This window comes from Cavia porcellus, unplaced genomic scaffold, assembly GCF_034190915.1.
Source record: "Cavia porcellus strain 051 isolate PalLab524CR breed Dunkin Hartley unplaced genomic scaffold, mCavPor4.1 scaffold_14, whole genome shotgun sequence".
In the NCBI taxonomy this organism is placed as follows: domain Eukaryota; kingdom Metazoa; phylum Chordata; class Mammalia; order Rodentia; family Caviidae; genus Cavia; species Cavia porcellus.
The window spans coordinates 3,246,581-3,266,197 of record NW_026947497.1 but is presented as its reverse complement, the minus strand read 5'-3'; the positions used below and the strand labels follow the sequence as shown (position 1 = coordinate 3,266,197).

At 48.2% G+C, this 19,617-nt stretch overlaps 1 protein-coding gene across 5 annotated transcripts in view; it reads left to right on the top strand.

Annotated features, from left to right (window-relative positions):
• The window catches only part of Slc39a8 (solute carrier family 39 member 8), a 62,393-nt gene extending 43,464 nt beyond the window's left edge, over positions 1 to 18,929 (top strand). For all 5 annotated transcript variants that reach the window (XM_063260552.1, XM_063260554.1, XM_063260551.1 and 2 more), the window contains exons 7-9: positions 15,719 to 15,926; positions 16,079 to 16,263; positions 18,164 to 18,929. In XM_063260552.1, coding sequence (XP_063116622.1) covers positions 15,719 to 15,926; positions 16,079 to 16,263; positions 18,164 to 18,313 — 543 coding nt within the window. In that variant the 3' untranslated portion in view covers positions 18,314 to 18,929. The remainder of the gene's footprint in view (positions 1 to 15,718; positions 15,927 to 16,078; positions 16,264 to 18,163) is intronic.
• The last annotated feature ends 688 nt before the right edge of the window (positions 18,930 to 19,617 follow it).

Here is a 19,617-nt window from a genome sequence, read left to right as displayed (position 1 = left end):
GTCTGGAGCTAGCTCACCTCCCATCTCCTGGGTGAGTGCACAGTGAAGGATAAAAACGATAGTCAAAGTGATGAGGTGCACAGGGATCTGGGAAGGTCAGAGCTTTTGTGGCTAAGACAAAGACTTCTCCAAATTGCCTTCTATATGGGCATCTCATATCAGGAATTTTGCTGGGAAGTGCAGGAGGAGCTGAGGCAGGAGGTACACGGGAGCAAGGCCTTGTCAAAGTGGATCAAAGACATTCCGAGCAGTCACGGCTTGATCTGCATGCTGGCAGGCACTGCCCTGGAACTCTGAGTAAGATTCATTGCCCTCAGCTGAGGTCCTGTCCAGCCTTCAGAGACCTCTCACTGTGGCGGGCTACTACAGGCCTCCGCCATGACTATTTCTACGTGCAGCTGCTGGCTTCTCAGGGGAGTCACTCAGGCCTGGCACAGACTCATAGGCTGGCACAGAAAGTCAGCTGGTTAACTCTGAAATCTGCTCAATGCTGTCTCAGTGTGGCCTCCAGCAGAGACCAAGAATGTTATCAGGGGCTGAGCGTGTGACGGCTCAGGAGCAGGAAGGTTCTTGCTACACCAGTTTAGTGGTTTCTTGCTACAACTGGGCTTGATAAAAAATGGATGTGGAAGCCCAAAGCTGGGGTCTGCTGAGAGAGTGGTAGAGGGGCCTCGGTGAGGGCTGGTCACGGAGAAGGCCTTTGTTGTCGGTAGTGTTTACGTGTGGTCCGCTCACTGCTTGAATTCTGTAAGCCTGTGGTTTCTCTTTTTACTTCATATTTTAACTCACAAAAGTTTTAGTTTTGATATAGTCAAATATATCAGTCTATTCTCAAACTGTCTAGCTAAGTCTTAAGAAGTTTTTCCTTTACCAAAGTCAAGAAAATATCCTTTCCTGTTTTATTCTAAAAGTTTTAAATGTAATTGCACACATGTAACTTATTTTTGTGTACGGTGTAAGGATTTGACTTTTTTCCTGCATAGATAAAAAGTTATCTTACCCTTCTTTTATTGAATGGATCGTTTTATCGTTGCTATGTATCAAATTTCTGCAGGTCAGATCTGTGTGTTTATATATAACAAGGCTTTCAATGTAATATTTTACACTAGTCTACTTAAAAAGCTTCCTCTTCAGATATTACACTGCCTTAATTAGTACAAATCTTTAGTAAGCATTGAGTTTCGTAGACAAGTCTTCTTACCTTGTTTTTTTTTGTCCACATGTGTGTGTTTATTCTTCCACTTCAATACATTTTTGCTACTTTTATTGACATTGCATTGACCTTGGAAATCAATTGAGAGAGAGATGATATCTTTATGGCATTTCAGAATTTCTGTTTTATATCTTACTCTTTCAGTGTGTTTAAAACAGTCTTAGATAGAGTTTGAGGATTTGTAAGTCTACAAATGGTTCAGTAGCACACTGATTTTAGCACATTCATTTTTTACACTGCAGTATTGTTGAATTCTCTGAGTGTTATTTTTTTGTCTATTCCTTTTTTTGGGGGTTTTTCTTTTTGAGACAGGACCTCGCTATGTGCTCAAATTGTCCTTGAAGTCACTCCGTAGCCCAGACTGGCCACAAACTTGGAGACATCCTCCTGCCTCGGCCTCTTAAGTCCTAGGATCACAGGCATACACCCCCACTCTTGGCTTGTTTATTCCTTAAGATTTTCTGTGTAGCTATCAAAGAGCAACTACAATCTTCCCTTCATTCTTCTGTTCTCCCCATCATTTTTATTCTTCCAAATAGTAGAGCTCTCATTTTCCTCACCTCATGCCATTCTCTTACTGGAGTTGCTGAGTAGAAATCATGATAGCTGTTAATTCTCCTTAATTCTGATTTTTGTGCCAGTGACTCTAAGTTTAGGAGCTAGCATTCTTTGGTTTTCTCTTTTCAAAAATAGGATTCCTTATTTAGGTTAAGAAAGTTCCTTCATATTCAGGATTTGCCAAACATTTTTTTCAGTGCTTAAAATTGTGCACTTGAGTCTAAATTTGAACCACAACTAACCAAGTTACTTCACCTTTCTAAAGCTCATGGTTTTCATCCGTGGATTGGAGTTAATAACTGGCAGGATTATTGTGGGGTCAAATAAAATATTTTAAAGTCATGCGTAATGATAACTCTGCAGTTACTATTAAATCCTGTTATTCCTACCAACAGTGTTCGTACCATCAAGCTCTCGAGCAGGGATGAGACTCTCCTGAGGTGACGGCTTTGGACACCGTAGGATCAAGGCCACAACCAAATCCTCTATTTCAGTGGCAGGGTATTGAGTAACTCCTGATAAAGTATGAGGCTGCGTCTCAGGGCAGGTTTACAAGCCCACGTCAGCCTCGGTATGAATGGTATGAAAGCACGCGGTGCTTTTTGGAGGTTTGGAAATAGATGAATCATGTCAGTGCCAGAGTGATCTACGGCAGAGAGCTCTGACAGCCAGGCCTCTGGGGTTGAGGAGACCAGGGCTCCCTGGCCGCCTGCCAGAGAACAGAACCAAATGGCAAGTTGGAACACAGGAAATGAAGTGAAATGGAGTTGTTAAAGTTAAGCAATCAGACAGACAGATGGTAATTGTGTATACTCATGGGATACAGTGGAACATTTGGATATTGTATACCTTGTAGAAACCAGATTAAGTGCATTATCATATCTGTCACCTTATCTATGTATTTGTGTGTGTGTGTGTGTGTGATGAGAACATAGAAGTCCACTTTCAGCAATTTGAACTATAAAGTATGTCATTGTCTCTACTGCTGCTTTTCCACTGGAGTGCTGAGGACTGGGTCACTCACTGCTTTTGGAGCCACGATGCACTGGGGTGATGAGAAGACAGAGACTGCATCTAATAAGCAGATATTGGAAAAGGCCAGAAACCAAGTTTCTCTCAGGGACTTGTCACTGAAGAGAGAAACACGGGCACACGGGGTGCGGGGAGCAGGACTTGAGGCCTGGAACCTAAGGGGAGAAAGCCATGGCAGGAGGAGGGCAGGCTGATGCGGGTGCAGAGAGAAGGTGTCACGGCCGCAACTTTGAGGGGACTCTGCGGATGTGGCCACAGAGGAGACATGAAAATATGCTGCTAAGGAGGCAAACAGACTTCCTGCCCCGGGCTGAGGTGTCGTCTCCAGTCCTGGAGCCTGGATGTTCTCTGTGCTCCTCACGGGTGTGACACAGCCACGTCCCACGGGGGACAGCTGTGCCATCGCAGGTGGGGACAGTGTGTCCAGGAGCTGGAGGACAGGGCCAGGCATCCCACCTAGGACCTGTGGAAGTAGACCCAGAAGTGCTGTCCTGCTGTCTGCCTCTGGGAGGCCACGCTGTGCACACCTGCTTTGCTTCCTGAAGCCTGGGTAGTCGGGAAGCATGGCCAAGGAGAGGAAAGTTTAGATCGTTTCAGCTCAGTGCAGGAGTGCACTGGGGCTCACAGGTACCGCTCGTGTACCTGGACTGATCAGCATGGTCAGTTCCATTTTACAGATGAGGAAATCGAGTCCCATGAGAGTAGTATCAGCAGTACCAGGGTTTGAACTGAGAACACTCAACATTTGTTAAACAAAGTTAAGGTCCCTCTTGACTTACATGCTCCACATCTAGTAAAATAGTTTTGTTTTGTTTTTTGGTGGCATTGAGAGTTGAACCCAAGGATATCACACTGAGCTACATTCCAAGCCTTTTATTTTATTTTATTTTTACTGTGAGATAGAGTCTCATTAAGTTGCCCAGCTTAGGTTCAAACTTTCTACCTTCACCAGGCCCAGTTTAAAATGGTATATATGTATGTTTGGGATGAAGTTTCTGTGTGTTGCTCAGCCTGCTCTTAACTGCTGGAATCAAGGGCTCCATTTGCCTCAAACTCTGGAGTGTCCGGGGTGCACTCCCAGCAAAGCCTAGGTCAGTGGAGGCGAACCTATGGCACTCATGCCATGGCAGGCTGTTTCTGTCACTGAAAGCTCTGAAAGGTGCACAGGTGCTCCTTTGAGATGCTTCTAACCAAGTGATGTGGTAGCCACTGTGCAGGGTGGCTGACTGCCATGCATGGGGACCCAGGGGTGCACCTGTGCCCAGAAGGGTGTGGCAGTGGAGAGAGGTCACTTTCTGAGATGATACAGCTTGTGCCATCCTACAGGGTGGATAGAGACTGCTAGCTTAGTAAGACCCAGAAAATGTTAACCTTGGGGTGAAGGATACATCAAGTTGTTTTTTATTTTATTTTATTTTCTGAGACAAAGTCTCCCTATGTAACCCAGGATCATCTTGAACTCACTATGTAACCCAGGCTGGCTTGGAATTCACAGTGATCCTCCTGTCTCAGCCTCTTGAGTACTGGGATTGCAGACAAGTACCACCATACCTGGCTTCAGTCACCTTTGCCACAGAGGGCTCCTGGGACCCCACCCCAGCCTTGTGTGTGATCACAGGGGTTCAAGGTCTCGCTGAGGCTGCTGCTTTGTGACCCAACAGCTAAGACCCTAAGGTGTGGAGAAACGTGCAGAAATGAACACGATGCTTGGGGTAGAGCCGAGGGTTCCATGCAGCACTGTTTCGTTTAATTTCTGCTGGAGCCATCGATACAGGTACTCACTGTGCCCACGGCGAGTGCGTCAGTCCAGATGATGGCTTAACCCCTGCAGTCCAGATGATGACCGATATAAGGGGACTCAGACTTTCCCGAGGTCCTCACACTGTACATGTTCCCTGTGCCTGACTCCAGCGTCCAAGTGCAAACGTTGCCTTCATCCATCCTGATTTCTACCTCTTAACTCACGGCAAACTGCTGGAACCCTAAGCATGGTTAGCTGAGGGTTGCGTGCGAGTAGAACTTGTTGGTGTTTGATTCACCCAACCCAGGAGGGCTGATAAACTGTGATTGCCCCATTTTGCCCGTAGGCCGAACTGTCTACTATCACCTTGGCTGCATTTGTGAAATTGCCTTGGCAACAATTCTTGGCATGCTTTCACATCGAGTTTTAGTATAACCCAAGGGAACGCCAGTTTGGTGGGACTGATCGCTGCGTTAATCTTCCTTCTTGTTTGTTGGTCTGTTTGTGCTGCACTAGCCTCACTCAGGGCTGCAGCCGCCTTCCTCAGGGGCCTTGCCACCCCGAGCCTGCTGCCAGAGCCTGGTTTGCAAATGGAAGCTCGGAAACACACTAGAAGTGCATTTATCTAAACATGTTCTATACTAAATTGCTCTCCCTAATCAGGCAGGACTTCTCCCTATTTAGAAGAATTAGTGAGGTTTTGCTCAATTAGGTTTGATGTCAAGTTAATTTTCCCCCATTAGGATAATGAAGAATTGTTGCATTGCTCTGTCACACATGCTGGTTGATAAAAAAAAAAAAGGAAAATAAGAACATTTTCCCCTTTGAAAAACAGGAAAAATGTGAGAGACTCAAGTAGATGACTTTGAGTGTCAGAAAGAGTTGCTGAAGCTGTTGGTGCTGAAGACTGCAGTGTGTTGATTCTTCGCGTGACATTCACACATGTCACTCAGAAAAATTCAAAGAATTTGAAGAGAAGTGACTTTATGATGTCTTGCTGCTATGGGTGTTCCAAACATGGAACACTAGGCGTAAAAAGATTAATTCGACTGTGCGGAAAGCCCGGTTCCACAGCAAGCAAGGAGCATTTAAGTACCCACTGTACCGTGGCAGGCCTTTCAGGGGAGCTTTTCAAGGTCTTTTTAAAAGAACATTGCATTCCAGAGATTATATAGGCATCCGTTTTACAGTTATCGGTATCTGATGTTTGTACTTTTAAAAAACATGCATTTTGTGTTCTATTCTTTACATGCTGCGCTGTGCAGTTTGGAAATACGGACCCAGGACCCGGTGAGTAGCTCCTACCCAGTGCAGGCCACGGTGGACACGCTGGAAAAGCGACAGGGGCTCATGTTGACTGTGAATGAAGTCCTTGTCCCTCCAAGGGACAGACAGGAGGCTGAATTTATTCTGCATTCTGCTGTTCCCTATTGTATGGATTTTATATATCCAAAATAAGGACCCCAAGTTAGAAAGATCACAAGGCTGAAGCACCCTTTAGTGGGAGCGTAGCCTTGCCAGGATGCTTTTTGGGTCTGACAGCACTATATTTTATAGTGTCTGCCTGCCTGTCTGTCTGCCTGCCTGCCTGTCTGCCCGTCTGCCCGTCTGCCCGTCTGCCCGTCTGCCCGTCTGTCTGTCTGCCCGTCTGCCCGTCTGCCCGTCTGCCTGTCTGCCCGTCTGCCCGTCTGTCTGTCTGCCCGTCTGCCCGTCTGCCCGCCTGCCCGCCTGCCCGTCTGCCCGTCTGCCCGTCTGCCCGTCTGCCCGTCTGCCTGTCTGCCCGTCTGCCCGTCTGTCTGTCTGCCCGCCTGCCCGCCTGCCCGCCTGCCCGTCTGCCCGTCTGCCCGCCTGCCCGCCTGCCCGCCTGCCCGCCTGCCCGCCTGCCCGCCTGCCCGCCTGCCCGCCTGCCCGCCTGCCCGCCTGCCCGCCTGCCCGCCTGCCCGTCTGCCCGTCTGTCTGTCTGCCCGCCTGCCCGCCTGCCCGTCTGCCCGTCTGCCCGTCTGCCCATCTGCCCGTCTGCCCGTCTGTCCGTCTGCCCGTCTGCCCGTCTGCCCGCCTGCCCGTCTGCCCGTCTGCCCGCCTGCCCGTCTGCCCGTCTGCCCGTCTGCCCGTCTGCCCGTCTGTCTGCCCGTCTGCCCGTCTGCCCGTCTGCCCGTCTGCCCGTCTGCCCGTCTGCCCGTCTGCCCGTCTGCCCGTCTGTCTGCCCGTCTGCCCGTCTGCCCGTCTGCCCGTCTGCCCGTCTGCCCGTCTGCCCGTCTGCCCGTCTGCCCGTCTGCCCGTCTGCCCGCCTGCCCGCCTGCCCGTCTGCCCGTCTGCCCGTCTGCCCGTCTGCCCGTCTGCCCGTCTGTCTGTCTGCCCGCCTGCCCGTCTGCCCGTCTGCCCGTCTGCCCGTCTGCCCGTCTGCCCGTCTGTCTGTCTGCCCGCCTGCCCGTCTGCCCGTCTGCCCGTCTGCCCGTCTGCCCGTCTGCCCGTCTGTCTGTCTGCCCGTCTGCCCGTCTGCCCGTCTGCCCGTCTGCCCGTCTGCCCGTCTGCCCGTCTGCCCGTCTGCCCATCTGCCTGTCTGCCTGTCTTTTTCACACACACACACACACACACACACACACACACACACACACACACGCACACACGCACACACACACACACACACACGCAGACTCATTAACTGTATATTCATCTGTCTGTGTAATCAAACCTTCCAGTTCTATGTCTGAGGCAAATTTCTGTCACTTTTGTAGTCACTAATACTTCACTCATGTTCTTAGTAAAAAGAACGCAGGGTATTTGAAGACCAATTTCAGTGTTTACTCTTAATAAACGTATCTTTACGTTAGAGTCATCTCTCATTGATTTTACTGGGGGTCTACCTTTTTAGAGAGGGGATTTTAGTCCCTTTCTGAGCCAATTAATTTAATGGCACCTCATTTATTTTAATAAATGGTGATTTTCTCTGGCCTTTAACTTTGCTTACCATGTGTAGTGATGGCCATTTTACTCAAAAGTATTCCAAATCTTTAGTTCTAATCAGTGGACAGGGAAGCCAGTGTCCTTTTGAAGTGGTTGGATATTCCACAGACTCTCCTCCCACCTAAGAACAGCAGACAGCCTTATGAAAGGGGCGTTACGGAGCCTGGGTAGCAGCCCAGCGGAGGTGAGGAGCTGGAAACATTTAACAGCAAGAAAGCAGCAGTCACAGAACGAGCCTGGTGGAGGGCTCGGCAAACACGTGGGGCTCTAGTGCGCTGCTTTTAGTTTATTCTCTTCCATTTGTGGTTTATAAAATACATTTTGGAAAAGCTGGAGAAAGGGCTCCATCGTCAGGAGTTTTCTAGATGGCAAACGGAACATCCAAATACAAAGACTGCTTTGCATTTGGAAAGTGAGGCACAAAAATCCTTGACTGAGCAGACATCATTTTTGTGGAGTTTAGTCATATTTTCTCTATTTTTATATTATATTTGATTTTGACCAATATTCTAGGGTTGTACAATTTTTATATTGAAACAATGAAGTAATCTTAAATTAAGCCTCCGATATATACAGGCTACTTTTGTGGTAACGTCCCATGTTCTGAGTGACATGTGGCTTGTGTGTTGAATCAGTGAAGCCGTATGAAGGGATGGGAAGGTGGTGTCCATCATTCAGTCACTCACTTTCCGTGCATCTGGTGATTACCTGCCAGGGCCCCGGAGATCCTGCGCAGACAGAAGATGCTCCTTCCCTGGAGCTCTGGTCCACCCCAAACACAGCCCAGCAGCCAGTGTTAAAAATGCCGTGCGTGGCATGAAAACAATCCTGTCGGTCTCGGTCATCAGGCTGCGTTGGGCGGTCAGGGATGAATCTAAGGAGAACGCTTTTGAGGGGAAACATGCTTCCTAGGAAAAGGCATCCTTGTGAAGCCGCAGGAACAGCGTTACGGCTGAGGAAAGGGCCAGTGCCATCTCTGGGTGGGCAAGTGTTGGGTGGGTTTAGGGAGATGCTCAGAGTACCCCAGGCATGGCGATGCTGGGCAACCCGAGGGAGTCTCTCCAGGTCGGCATTGCTGTGTTCATTGTCCGTGACTCTTTTTTTACTAGTGGTACATATTTTTAGTACACAGAGGTTAAATTCATAGGAGCAGGCATATGTACATAACAAATCTTGATCCTTTTTAAATTCTCCTTCCCAATTCCCCCCACCTCCTCCCTGCATCTCTAGATCTGAGAGAGGTGATGGTCCCCAAATTACATTGTATTAACTGTGATGAACTCAGGAAGAGCCAGACGAGAAACAGCTTTGGGCTTCCATGCGCGCAGCAGTCCGGGAAGGACAGAAGGACAAAGCACAGTCTTGTTCTTTCTCCCTTGTGACTGCAGAGCTGTTTTAAGTGTGACTGTAGTGTCAGCAGCCCCGGAACCTCTAGACCGGCTCAGGGTGTTCTGCCTGGCCCAGAGGTGTGTGAATCAGCGCCCCTTTCCCTGCGAGGCCTGGAAGCAGCAGTGAGCAGCGCACGCTGCCCAGCTCAGGGTGCTTTCCAGAGCCGGTCTCCCTCCAGGGTCTGCAGACCTCTGCTCTAGTGGGCTGTGCAGTAGGTGGCCTCGGTTCAAGTCCCAGCTTTCCTCCTCCTCTGTGTGCCGCTCTGGCCAGGTCCTTATCTCTATATTTATTTGTACCATCAGTCATCAGGATAGAAACAGTCTTTCGAGGCAGGTGAGAGTACTTCCCAAACAGCTTTCAACAGGTTGGCTTGTTACTGATGTTGTTTTTGGGCTCCTCCCCCAGGCAATCTGAAACTACAGCCCTCACTGACAAAAAAATCATCAAACTACAAACAACGAGAGCATTTTCCGGGTGCTGAGATTTCCTGAGCCCATTCTTTCCACCTGCTTGTAAATGTCTCTGTTTGCCTTTGGGAAGGATCTGAACAGACGCTCCGGGAAGGCGGTTTGAGAGAAATTGTGAGGTCACTGTGACGGCCCCTTTCTTTACTATTCTGTCAGCAGCTGATCACGGAGTGGGGAGACAGTGAACCACACAGAGAGCGAGCCCGTGCTTCTCCCTGAGCTTGTTTGACACCGGGCCCAGAGGCAGTCATTGTCACTTTCTGGAGGTAGGACTTGTTCTGTGCCTCAGTGTCCTCATTTGGAAGTGGGCACAGTAGCCCCACAGGGCTGTTTGAACAGTCATTTAGCAGCTGCGGGATGCAGCCCTGTGACAGGGGCATGTGACAGTGCATGCTGTCCGGACGCTCATCCTTTGGCGGAGGGTCCTTGCAGTGTGTCCCCAACTCCCAGCCCCGTTCTCACTACACTGCACCTTTTCCAGCTCGGCCAGTGAGTCCCCAGGGGACGCGAGGTCCCCACGTGAGGCAGGTGTGGCCTCTGCTTGCTGAATGCCGAGACAGGGATGAGTCACCCGTGGTCCCCGTGGAAAGGCTTTCTCCCGTCTGAGGTGCCAGCCGGTCTGCCCCACACCCTCCTCTAATTGCCTCAGTGTCTCTCTGCCTCTTGTGACTATGCCCGTTTATGCCCTATGACTTCCTTTGTTGCCAAAAATCACACTGTGCAGGCAGTCAGTCTCTTGTGTAACCTGGGGAGGAGCGCTTGTGTTTCAGGTCCTCTTGGGGGTGTAGCTCAAGTCACCCCACCGGTTCCTGCTTCCCCTCTGTGCTCCTCAGTACCTAGGGTACTGAGCATGGCCCTGTTTTGCTTGGGAAATAGGACTTTCCAGACACTGGCCACTGCTTTCTGCAGCTTACATGATGCCTCCACCGATTTCTGAGTTTCCCAGAGTCTCTGAAAGACTTCTCAGTAGAGCTGAGAGTTCCCTGGTCCAGGGAGATCATTAAACAGCTTTTTATAAGAAATGATGCCCTGTTCCTGGAATGTGCAGAGCATTAATGCTGGACGTCCCTTCTTATCTGCAGCAACAGTGGGACACCTTGGAAGGCAGGGTAAGTAGTCCGTCAGGATTGCTGTAAATATTTGTCACTGTGTAATTAAATTCCACGGGCAAAATGCTTGCAGGTTTTTGAAAAACCTTCAAGTTTCTTCTAAATTATTATTTCTTTTCATGGCAGTAAAATGCTACGGTCTCAGACTGAGAATGAAAGACAATTGTTTCAGCTTTAAAGTCTGAAACAACTTTACTCACATCCCACAGAGGGACTGGGAGGGAAACCATTTCCAAGCCTTCTAGAAATTATTTCCTTGTTAATGACTATTTTCATTAGCAAAGAGGGTTTGGAGGTAGTTTTGAGGTTTTCCTGAACCTAATGGTTGCAGGTTCAATGCATTTGACTTGCATTTGGTTATATGCATTAAAGGTAAAGTTAATTTCTCCTTTCTACAAGAAGCTTAATGTTGGTTATAGCAAGCCCTGATGTTTCAACGATGTGGGAAAGGCCAGGGAACTTCGGTCATATAACATAACACTGAAATCATTAGAAAATTGAATCACAAAAGTAAAGCTCATCAAAATTCTACATTTTAGAGTGGCTTCAACCTTTTAGAATACATTCAAGTCTACTTAGCTCTGTTCGTTATTTTTCCATTAAAATATATGTAACAGGACAGATGGAGTCTGCAAACTGCACTGGGGGATGAGCATTCGAATCAGAAAGAGCCGGTTCATGCCAATGAGGATACAGAGCAGACAGAGGAGGGACTGTGGGCAAACCCTGGGCAGTTTGCAAGCCACGCAGGGGACCAGTAGCTGAGCTGGCGACAGTGGTGCTGTTAGCATCCTACACCCCACCAGCCCCTTTATGAATGAGTGTCTTTATGAGACATGATCACAAATATGATGAAAGCTGCTGTCCTGTGCCATCCCTTGGGAAGGCAACTTGTAAAAGCATGACACGGTGTCCTCATTCATATTGTTCCCCAGATCTGACACTGTGCAACTTCTGGCTCTTTCCCAAAGTTAAATGATCACGAAGGTACAGTGTTTTCAATAGAGTCAGGATACTGAGGCAGCCAGGACACTACAACTGAAGACACTTAGTTAGGAAAGAGGACTCCAGAGCTGCTGCAGAGAGTGGCACGAAGGATGAGTGTGCTCAAAGGAAGGGGGGTATTTTGAGGGGCAATTAATTGCAATGTATCTTTCATTGTAATAATTCTTCTTAAATTTAAGCATCCACCAGACACCTCATATCTTTGCTTTCAATTTGCTAACTTTATCATTTGAATGTCTGGCATGCCCTGAATTATGTCACTCTGAACTCCAAGCATTTCTTCTGCGTGAAGTGGGAAATCAGATATTTTACTCGGAGTTTTGCTAACTGCGAGGATTTCCCATTATCCCTGCAGTTTAGACCCCTGTAGATAAACTCCCTAAGCCAGCTGTTTCAGGCACACTTAAGTGTCTGTGCACAATTAAATGGTTTTGAGGAGTCACTATGTAAGTTTGCTGTTAGACGGAATAAAAGAGTAAGTGTCAGGATTAGATAATGTGATCACCTAATGTCGCGGTCACAGTGCCTACGGTGGAACATGGTGTGAACATTAGCTTCATGGTTTGTGGATAGATGGCATCCATCAACTTTGAGCATGATGCTACCTCATTCAGTGCTCCTCAGGCAGGACCCATGCTTGTACCAATTGTGACCAAACCACGAGCTGTTTCCTGAGAGAACAGCAGTTGATGCAGAAGAGGACACTATGTCACCATGGCATCCTGGGGTCCTCAGGGTGCTCATTGGGTCACGGCTGTCCAGAGGCTCCTCAGCCCATCTGACAGCCATGCTCCCCCTGCTGCACTGGTCCTGCAGGCTGTGGGAACCTGGAGGAGGATGGATTGCAGCACATCTCAGACTTGGCAGAGGCCTCTCATTGTGCAGGTACACTTGGAAATGCTGTGTACCTTACATATAACCAGGTTCCCATCCTCAATGCTTTGGATTTAGGAAAACCCCATCTGAAATATCTTATTGCAGGCACCTGTGCCCATTTCCAGCACCAGTGGCTGCACCAGCTGGGGTCCCAGTAGGAAGAAGGTGGCATTCTGAGGTCAGGACACTTGCAGTGGGTTTCCATGAGCTCTAAGATGTGGGGAGGAAGAAGACCATAGGATGAGCATCCACACCAGGGCCCTGTGATGCAGAGGATGGGCCCAGGAGAGGAAGCAGGTGCTAGAACTTGGAAAGACAGGATCTTCCACCTTCACTGGAGGTCATGCATGGCTGAGAGGCACCTACAGATGAGCACTGAGGACTGGACGCTCTGCTTTCTATAATCCCCTGCCCTGGGCTCTGCAGCTGGGGCTCCCCGTGCTCAGTCTCAAGGAGGAAAATGTATAGGCCAAAGTGACCTGGCAGACAGTCCCGGACAGAGGATGGAGAGAGAGCGGAATGCCATCTCAGAAGGGGTTGGCATGGGGGCTGTTTGTCACTGCCCTGGCTCTTTGACCTGTGTTCCACTCTAGACCATCTGCTGGCCAGAGCTTCCTTTATATTCCTGACCTTGGAGGCACAGTTTCTGCCTCCTGAAAGAGGGATGCTCAGCAGATAATGAAGTAGTCCAGACCTGAAAGCCCCGGGATGACTTCGTGCAAGTTCTTTCTGTTCTTAGTGTTCATTTTCTGCATCTCTGAAAATGCACTTGGAAGGATTGCTTTGTAAACGTGAGGCACCATGTGTGTAAGACTATTTCACACCCATCAGGTTTGGTCCTCCCAGACACAGTTCATCTGAATTTATAAACTCAGCAACAACGGCCTTTACAGTGGGTTTTGCTTTTTGGCTAATTAATCTCCCAGCTCACCTTGAACTTTGGTGTGATTTTTCAAGAACATCATCACCTCCAAGGTCACACAGCATTGACAGAATTTTTCCTGTTTCCCTTTTAACAAGATCCTGTGTCTATCCAGCGCTTCTAGAGCTTCCTTATCCTTGGGGCCAGCCTGGGACTTCACACTCACCTTCACACTGGGCTCATCTGCCCCCTCGTGGCTAAAGAGGGAATAGCCTCAGGTTTAGAGAAAAATCGAAGGAGGAAACAAACAACGGACAGCAACACAAGGAAAAACAGGAGAGAGATACAGTACTCACTGAGTTAATAAAGGAACTCGAACTTAGCACTTCTTTTTCTCAGTTACTTAGTTTAGGTGAACTTCAGCTTCTTGCAAATGTTTGCCTAGTTTGGTGTGTTTCATTTTAAAAGCATTTTTGAGTACAGATTTGCAGTACATAATGATTACAGTCATTTTGGGGAATACACGACACATCTTGATTCCTCTCATATCCACCTTCCCAACGTCCTCAGCGGCAGGTTTGGAACCTAAGCTCATGGAGTTCAGATGAGGCACAGCTAATAGGTGGTTATATGCACAATATGTTAATTTCTTTTGCAGCGTTCAAGGCATCTGTAGACCATATGACATTAGGTGGTAAAGAGTTGGCTTTGCAAACTTTTCTCAATCAGTAAATGAAGAATTTGTAAATACTACTTGCAATTTCGTAAGACAAGTTGGAAGGTGAAAACACTCTTTGAGTACCTTGGGGGCACTGGGTCTGTACAAAGCACAGGTCCCTCGAGCCATGGGTTTGGCCCCGGCATCTTGTTCTCATGGCCATCAGCTTCTGCACGGGGCCACCTGTCACCTAGGCTACTTCCTGGTCCTGCACCATCAGCACTGTTTACTAGCTGACGTTCATGATACAGCCAGTGCGAGAAAGCCCTGCACGTAAAGACAGGATGGAAGTCTTTTTATGTAGGTGAGATGTACTTTGGAAAATAAAGGCGGCCAGAGATTTATGCTAACACTGCTTCAAGGGTTTGGGAGAGTTTTTGAGAGGAGAGTTTTCTCTGGTGCAGATCCCATCATAAGCAAGGAACCCATCCTCATAAATCTGGAGTATAAAACACTGTTACCCCAAAATCCACGTATGTCCTTAGTATCACAGGTAAACTCACTGCCCCTCTGTGCTTCAATCTCTTCAGGTCTGCAGTGACTAGAACAATCCCAGGTGTTCTGACCTCACCCAAAGCACTCAGAGCAGAGCTCAGCTCACTGTCAGTGCTACAAGTCCTGCAGTTACTGATTCTGCATGGTGACAATGATGGTGATTTACCAGTGGCCGTTCTTCCACATATTTGCCCCAAGTGGCTCTGGCTGCATCTGCAAACAGAAAACAGAGACTACTAAAAACAGAAACATTGTAAAATGAAATTCCCTGAAAACTTAGACTTAGCACCAGTGAAACAATGAAAAGATGTGTTACAGACTCTAAAATAAATCCTTAAGGTGTTGGTCCCCCAGTGTTTTGACAAGGTTACAGTAAGTAAGTGTAAAACACCTCTGATTGTTGACCTGGAGGAAGTGCATTTCATGTGGTCATATGTTACACTTTCTTAAAAAAGCCCCGCCAGCTTGGTTCTGCAGAGTACACACCGTTCTTAAGGAGAGACTGTGTGTTCCCACCACGTCTCTCCGCAGCATTCAGCACAGCATGTACGAACTGCAGACGCTCGCTTAGGAGTGAAATGCTCTCCAGATGACTGCAAACTGCCTGCCTACTTAAAAATGGGTTTTCATGTTGTAATCCTTCCCTGCAACTAATGATAAATGCTTTGTAGAGTCACTTGAGAATGACTGAGACTTAGAGCTGGAGGGGACCCCATCACTACCACAGCCTGGGCCCCAACACAGCGCCCGGGATGGGGTGGAGACACTGCAGCCTCTGGGGAGGGCGCCCGTCCAGCTACCTGATGCCTTTGCTTCCTTTCACAGTGGGAGACACTGACTGTGTACACAGGGCGGGGGGGGGCTTGGAATAAAGGCCCCTCGTGGTCAGCCTGCTTTAACGGTGGTTTTCACATTTAAATTGCAACATGGAGAAGACTTTAAATGCATTCTTTGGGTAACTTTCTGTAAAATACGTGCATACATCAAATTCTTAGGTTAATATGTTACATTGCAGGCAGGTCATTCATTCATATCAGGAAAGAGGTTTGATTTTGGGGGAAGCTGGTGTAAAGCATGTGTAAGTGGCTTCTGTAAGTGTGCCTTTCATCCTGTCGTAAGTTTTGTTCTCTGTCATCTATTGTCAGGGCTTCCTGTAGCTACAAAAGACTTTTGCTGGAAAGTTCATCTCTCTCAGGCATAACCCATCTCCTCCTTCCCTCTACACCAACCTCTAACCCTCACCCAAAATGGTTGGTTATTGTGCTGATCAGTCTTCTGCTGTTTTACAGGAGGGCAAAAAGGAGTCCAGTTCTTCTGGCTGTCTGAAGGGCCCCAAGCTATCTGAAATCGGGACGATTGCCTGGATGATCACACTCTGCGACGCCCTCCACAACTTCATTGATGGCCTGGCCATCGGGGCATCCTGCACGCTGTCCCTGCTGCAGGGCCTCAGCACGTCCATCGCCATCCTGTGTGAGGAGTTTCCTCATGAGCTTGGTAAGAGGTGGCTCGTGGGGAAGCGACCTGTCAGGTGACACCGTCTTCCTGTCCTGTGGAGCCCAAGAGGAAGGGGCCTTGCTGGACAGGGCTGAGCCTCCTCGATCTCACGCCCACCTGGAAAACCAGCCTGTGGCGTTTCCTTCTTTCAGGGGACTTTGTGATCCTGCTGAATGCGGGGATGAGCACACGGCAGGCCTTGCTGTTCAACTTCCTCTCCGCCTGCTCCTGCTACGTGGGACTGGCTTTTGGCATCTTGGTGGGCAATAATTTTGCCCCGAATATCATCTTTGCGCTGGCTGGGGGCATGTTCCTCTACATTTCTCTGGCGGATATGGTAAGACATTTAGGTGTTTGCTTTGTTTAATTGACAGCAGTTAGGAGTCACACTTGGACAGGGTTTTGAGTGGATGGAAGGAAACTTTCTGCTTCTTCAAGTGGGGGCCTTGCTGTGGGGTCTAGGACCTTCCTGCTTCATCCCACCCCACTGAACCTGGGCACGCAGTGTGAGTCCACAGTGGGTCTCCTGATTTTAAAAATGCCATCTCATGAAAAGAAAGTGAAATAGCTTGCTTTCCCGAAGCAGGGTGTTTTCCCAGGTGCCCTATGCTTGCGGAAGGTGATACTTGTCTTCTAGCATAGTCTGTCCTTGTAGAACTTATTTCTTCTCTTTGGTGGGACCTTCACACTTGGACTTGTTGGAGGAATCAGCATGGTGTTATTTCAGAACTCTAAACGGTGAGAGCCTTTGCCCACCAAAGTCGGGAAGGTAAACATGTGATGGTGCTTATTCATTGTGCTTCTGTGTTTCTGTCTCGGTAATGTCTGTCTGTATTTCTGTGTGTGTCTGTGTGTGTGTGTGTGTGTGTGTGTGTGTGTTCCCAGGAGTGTGTTTCAGAAAGAAATAGTTTATACACTTGTAAGTCAGGGACAGCTTTACAGAAAATAACAACTGCTACTGTATGAAAACAAAACTTTTTTTGTACTTGGAACTGAAGTTGTTGGACATATAATTTAATAATTTGATGTTTTTCGTCTCTACCCTTAGTTCCAGGTTTAACTGGCTAGCTCTGCAGTGTGCCGCGCAGGTCGCTGTGACGGCTAGGACTTCCTACCTGGACGCACCCCTGCTTTTACCTTGGTCCTCACAGAATCCGGCCCTCACCCGCTCTTCAGTCTTAAGTGGCCACTTCCCCTTTTTCAGAGAGAAGAGCAGAATCCACTGCTCGCTCAGTGACGGGAGTGTTGCTAACAAACGCTGCTGCTTATGCTTACAAAACTGTTGCCTTTTCTCTGGCTGGTTTCACAGCCCACCCATTTACCCTGCCAGGAGTTTTCTTAAGCCAGGCTCACGGGTCAGCTGGACCCTGGAGACCTTGAGGGGCACTGATGCAATGCACGCTGGCATACGTAGCCAAGTCCTTGCAGCACCTTGCAGACTCTGTGTGTTTGTATTTGCTAGGTGGCCTGGTCCGTACCCATCTGTGAGAGCGGGAGGATTCTAAACAAAACACCTAGGGTGTTAACTCTCTTTGCTGTAATGATGTCACAGTCTTTGATCCTGGAATAAGGCACAAATTTATTTTAAAGCTCTTTGATTTTTTGATGTTAGAGCCAGTAGGAGGAAACAAGTTGAAGAAAAGGAAATGTGGGATTATTCCTGGCAGGTGACTGGTGTTGTTCCAGTCCCTGCATTCTGGCAGGAGTGAAGAGAAGGCACAATCTTTATGCAGACTAAAGAATTACTGTTATTATCACTACTATTAGTAACTAATTGCTATGAGGAAAACAGTTTTAAAGTGCTATGAAGAGGAAAAGCAGTGCATGCGAAGAGATGGGATAATGAGAAAACCTCGCCTGAAGTGGGCTGGGCTGAGGAAGAGCCTCAGGGAGATGCAGGTTAAGGAAAAGTCTGGAGGGTTTGATCCACGGAAAGACTGGCGGCCGAAGAGCTCAGGTTGGGTGTGGTGAGTGCGTGGACCCTGAGGAAGGGGTGAGCCGGTGCGTGTGGGATCCTGGACGGACGGTGTGGATGGAACACACACATGCACACACACACAGCAGACTGAGGCTCGCCCCACCCTGCTGGAGGGGGCCCGCGTGCACCCCTTCAGTTCTCTAAAGTGCTAGGCATCTCCCTGGGGGCCACAGCCTGCTCCCCAGCAGCGGCCAGCAGTGCGAGCTTTGCATTTCGCCACCAGATGGCGAGAGCTGTCTAACAATTGGTCTCGTTGCAGTTCCCGGAGATGAACGACATGCTCAGGGAGAAGGTGACAGGGAGGAAGAAGGACTTCACTTTCTTCCTGATCCAGAACGCGGGGATGCTGACGGGCTTCACTGCCATCCTGCTCATCACCTTGTACGCCGGGGACATCGAGCTGGAGTGACGGATGCCCGTGGCGGTGTCCTTAAGGAAGGCAGTTCACAAATAAATCATCTCCAGAGGGATTTCTATGCTTACTTAGTTAAAAGATGCTTTTGTTTTAAAACATAGGTCAAGAAAACTGATTATTGGTTTCAGATCTATGAAAGAGACTCTCATTTGTTGTCAAAATGCTTCAAAAGGTGTTCAGTTCGGGTCTGAAACGCCTGGTGTGTGAGGCATTCGGTGAAGGCCCGGTTTCCAGTGGCTCATACACATTAACAAATCACCAGGAATGCATTTTATAATCACATCGACTTGGCATCGAGATCTAGGGAAAGACGCAGGATAGGTCATGCGAGGCTTTAAAACTCAGTGGGATCAGTTTCAAGCGGTTTCACAGTGGTTTTCTTTCAATTAATTTGTTCTAGGGCTTCAAGAGCAGGTACCTGAAAATGTGGAAGAAAAACAAAACACACAACACAGATATAAGTGATCCCACGGCCTCAGTGAACCCAAGAAAGAAAGACTGTGCTGAGCGTTTGTTCTGTTTTGTATTGCCGTCAGGATCTTGTAACACTGTGTTAAAAGCCTTCCAAAATAATTTGAACTAATAAATAAATAAAGACTGGTGAGCCCTACTAGGCTGGGCTTAGGGGTTTTATCTTTACGTCAACTGCAGCAGATCCCAGCGAAGGCCACCCCATGAGCATGCAGTGGGGCCCTCTGCACAGTGTACGGGGCCAGGCTCAGTCACCTGCAGGGCTGAGGTATAGGTTTGTTACAGGGAAGAACATGCTGGTATGGAGAAAGAACTTGAATACGACTTCAAATAATTTACTTCCAAAGACAAATTTCATTAATTAGAGAATATTTCCATGCAAATGACAGCTGGCTGTGGTGCACAAGGGGCTGGAGAAGCAGGAAGCCCACTGTCCTTGTGACCGAGAGTCATCAGACCAGTGTCCTCTATGTTCAGTCTGTGTTTTTCCAAACGGTGAACTTGGGGAAAAGATTTGGCACCCTGGGGGTTATCTTTTTACTTTTCACAGAAGATGGAGCCTGTTTAGCCAGATAATAGAAAATGAGTCTAAAATTAAACATCTTGCTCAGTTCACCCTCCCCTGTCACAGAAAGAAAGGAAGACAATAGATGAAAGCCAATGATCAGTCAGGAATTACATTTTCCCACAGACTATAAAATGCTCTCACATAGCAGTCAAGCAAATTTGATGAGCATTTAGCATGTGTTAATATATATTTCTCTTTATGATTTACAGCTTAAAAAATATTGTTTCACCCACAGTGAACACCTGTGAAAGCATGTAGC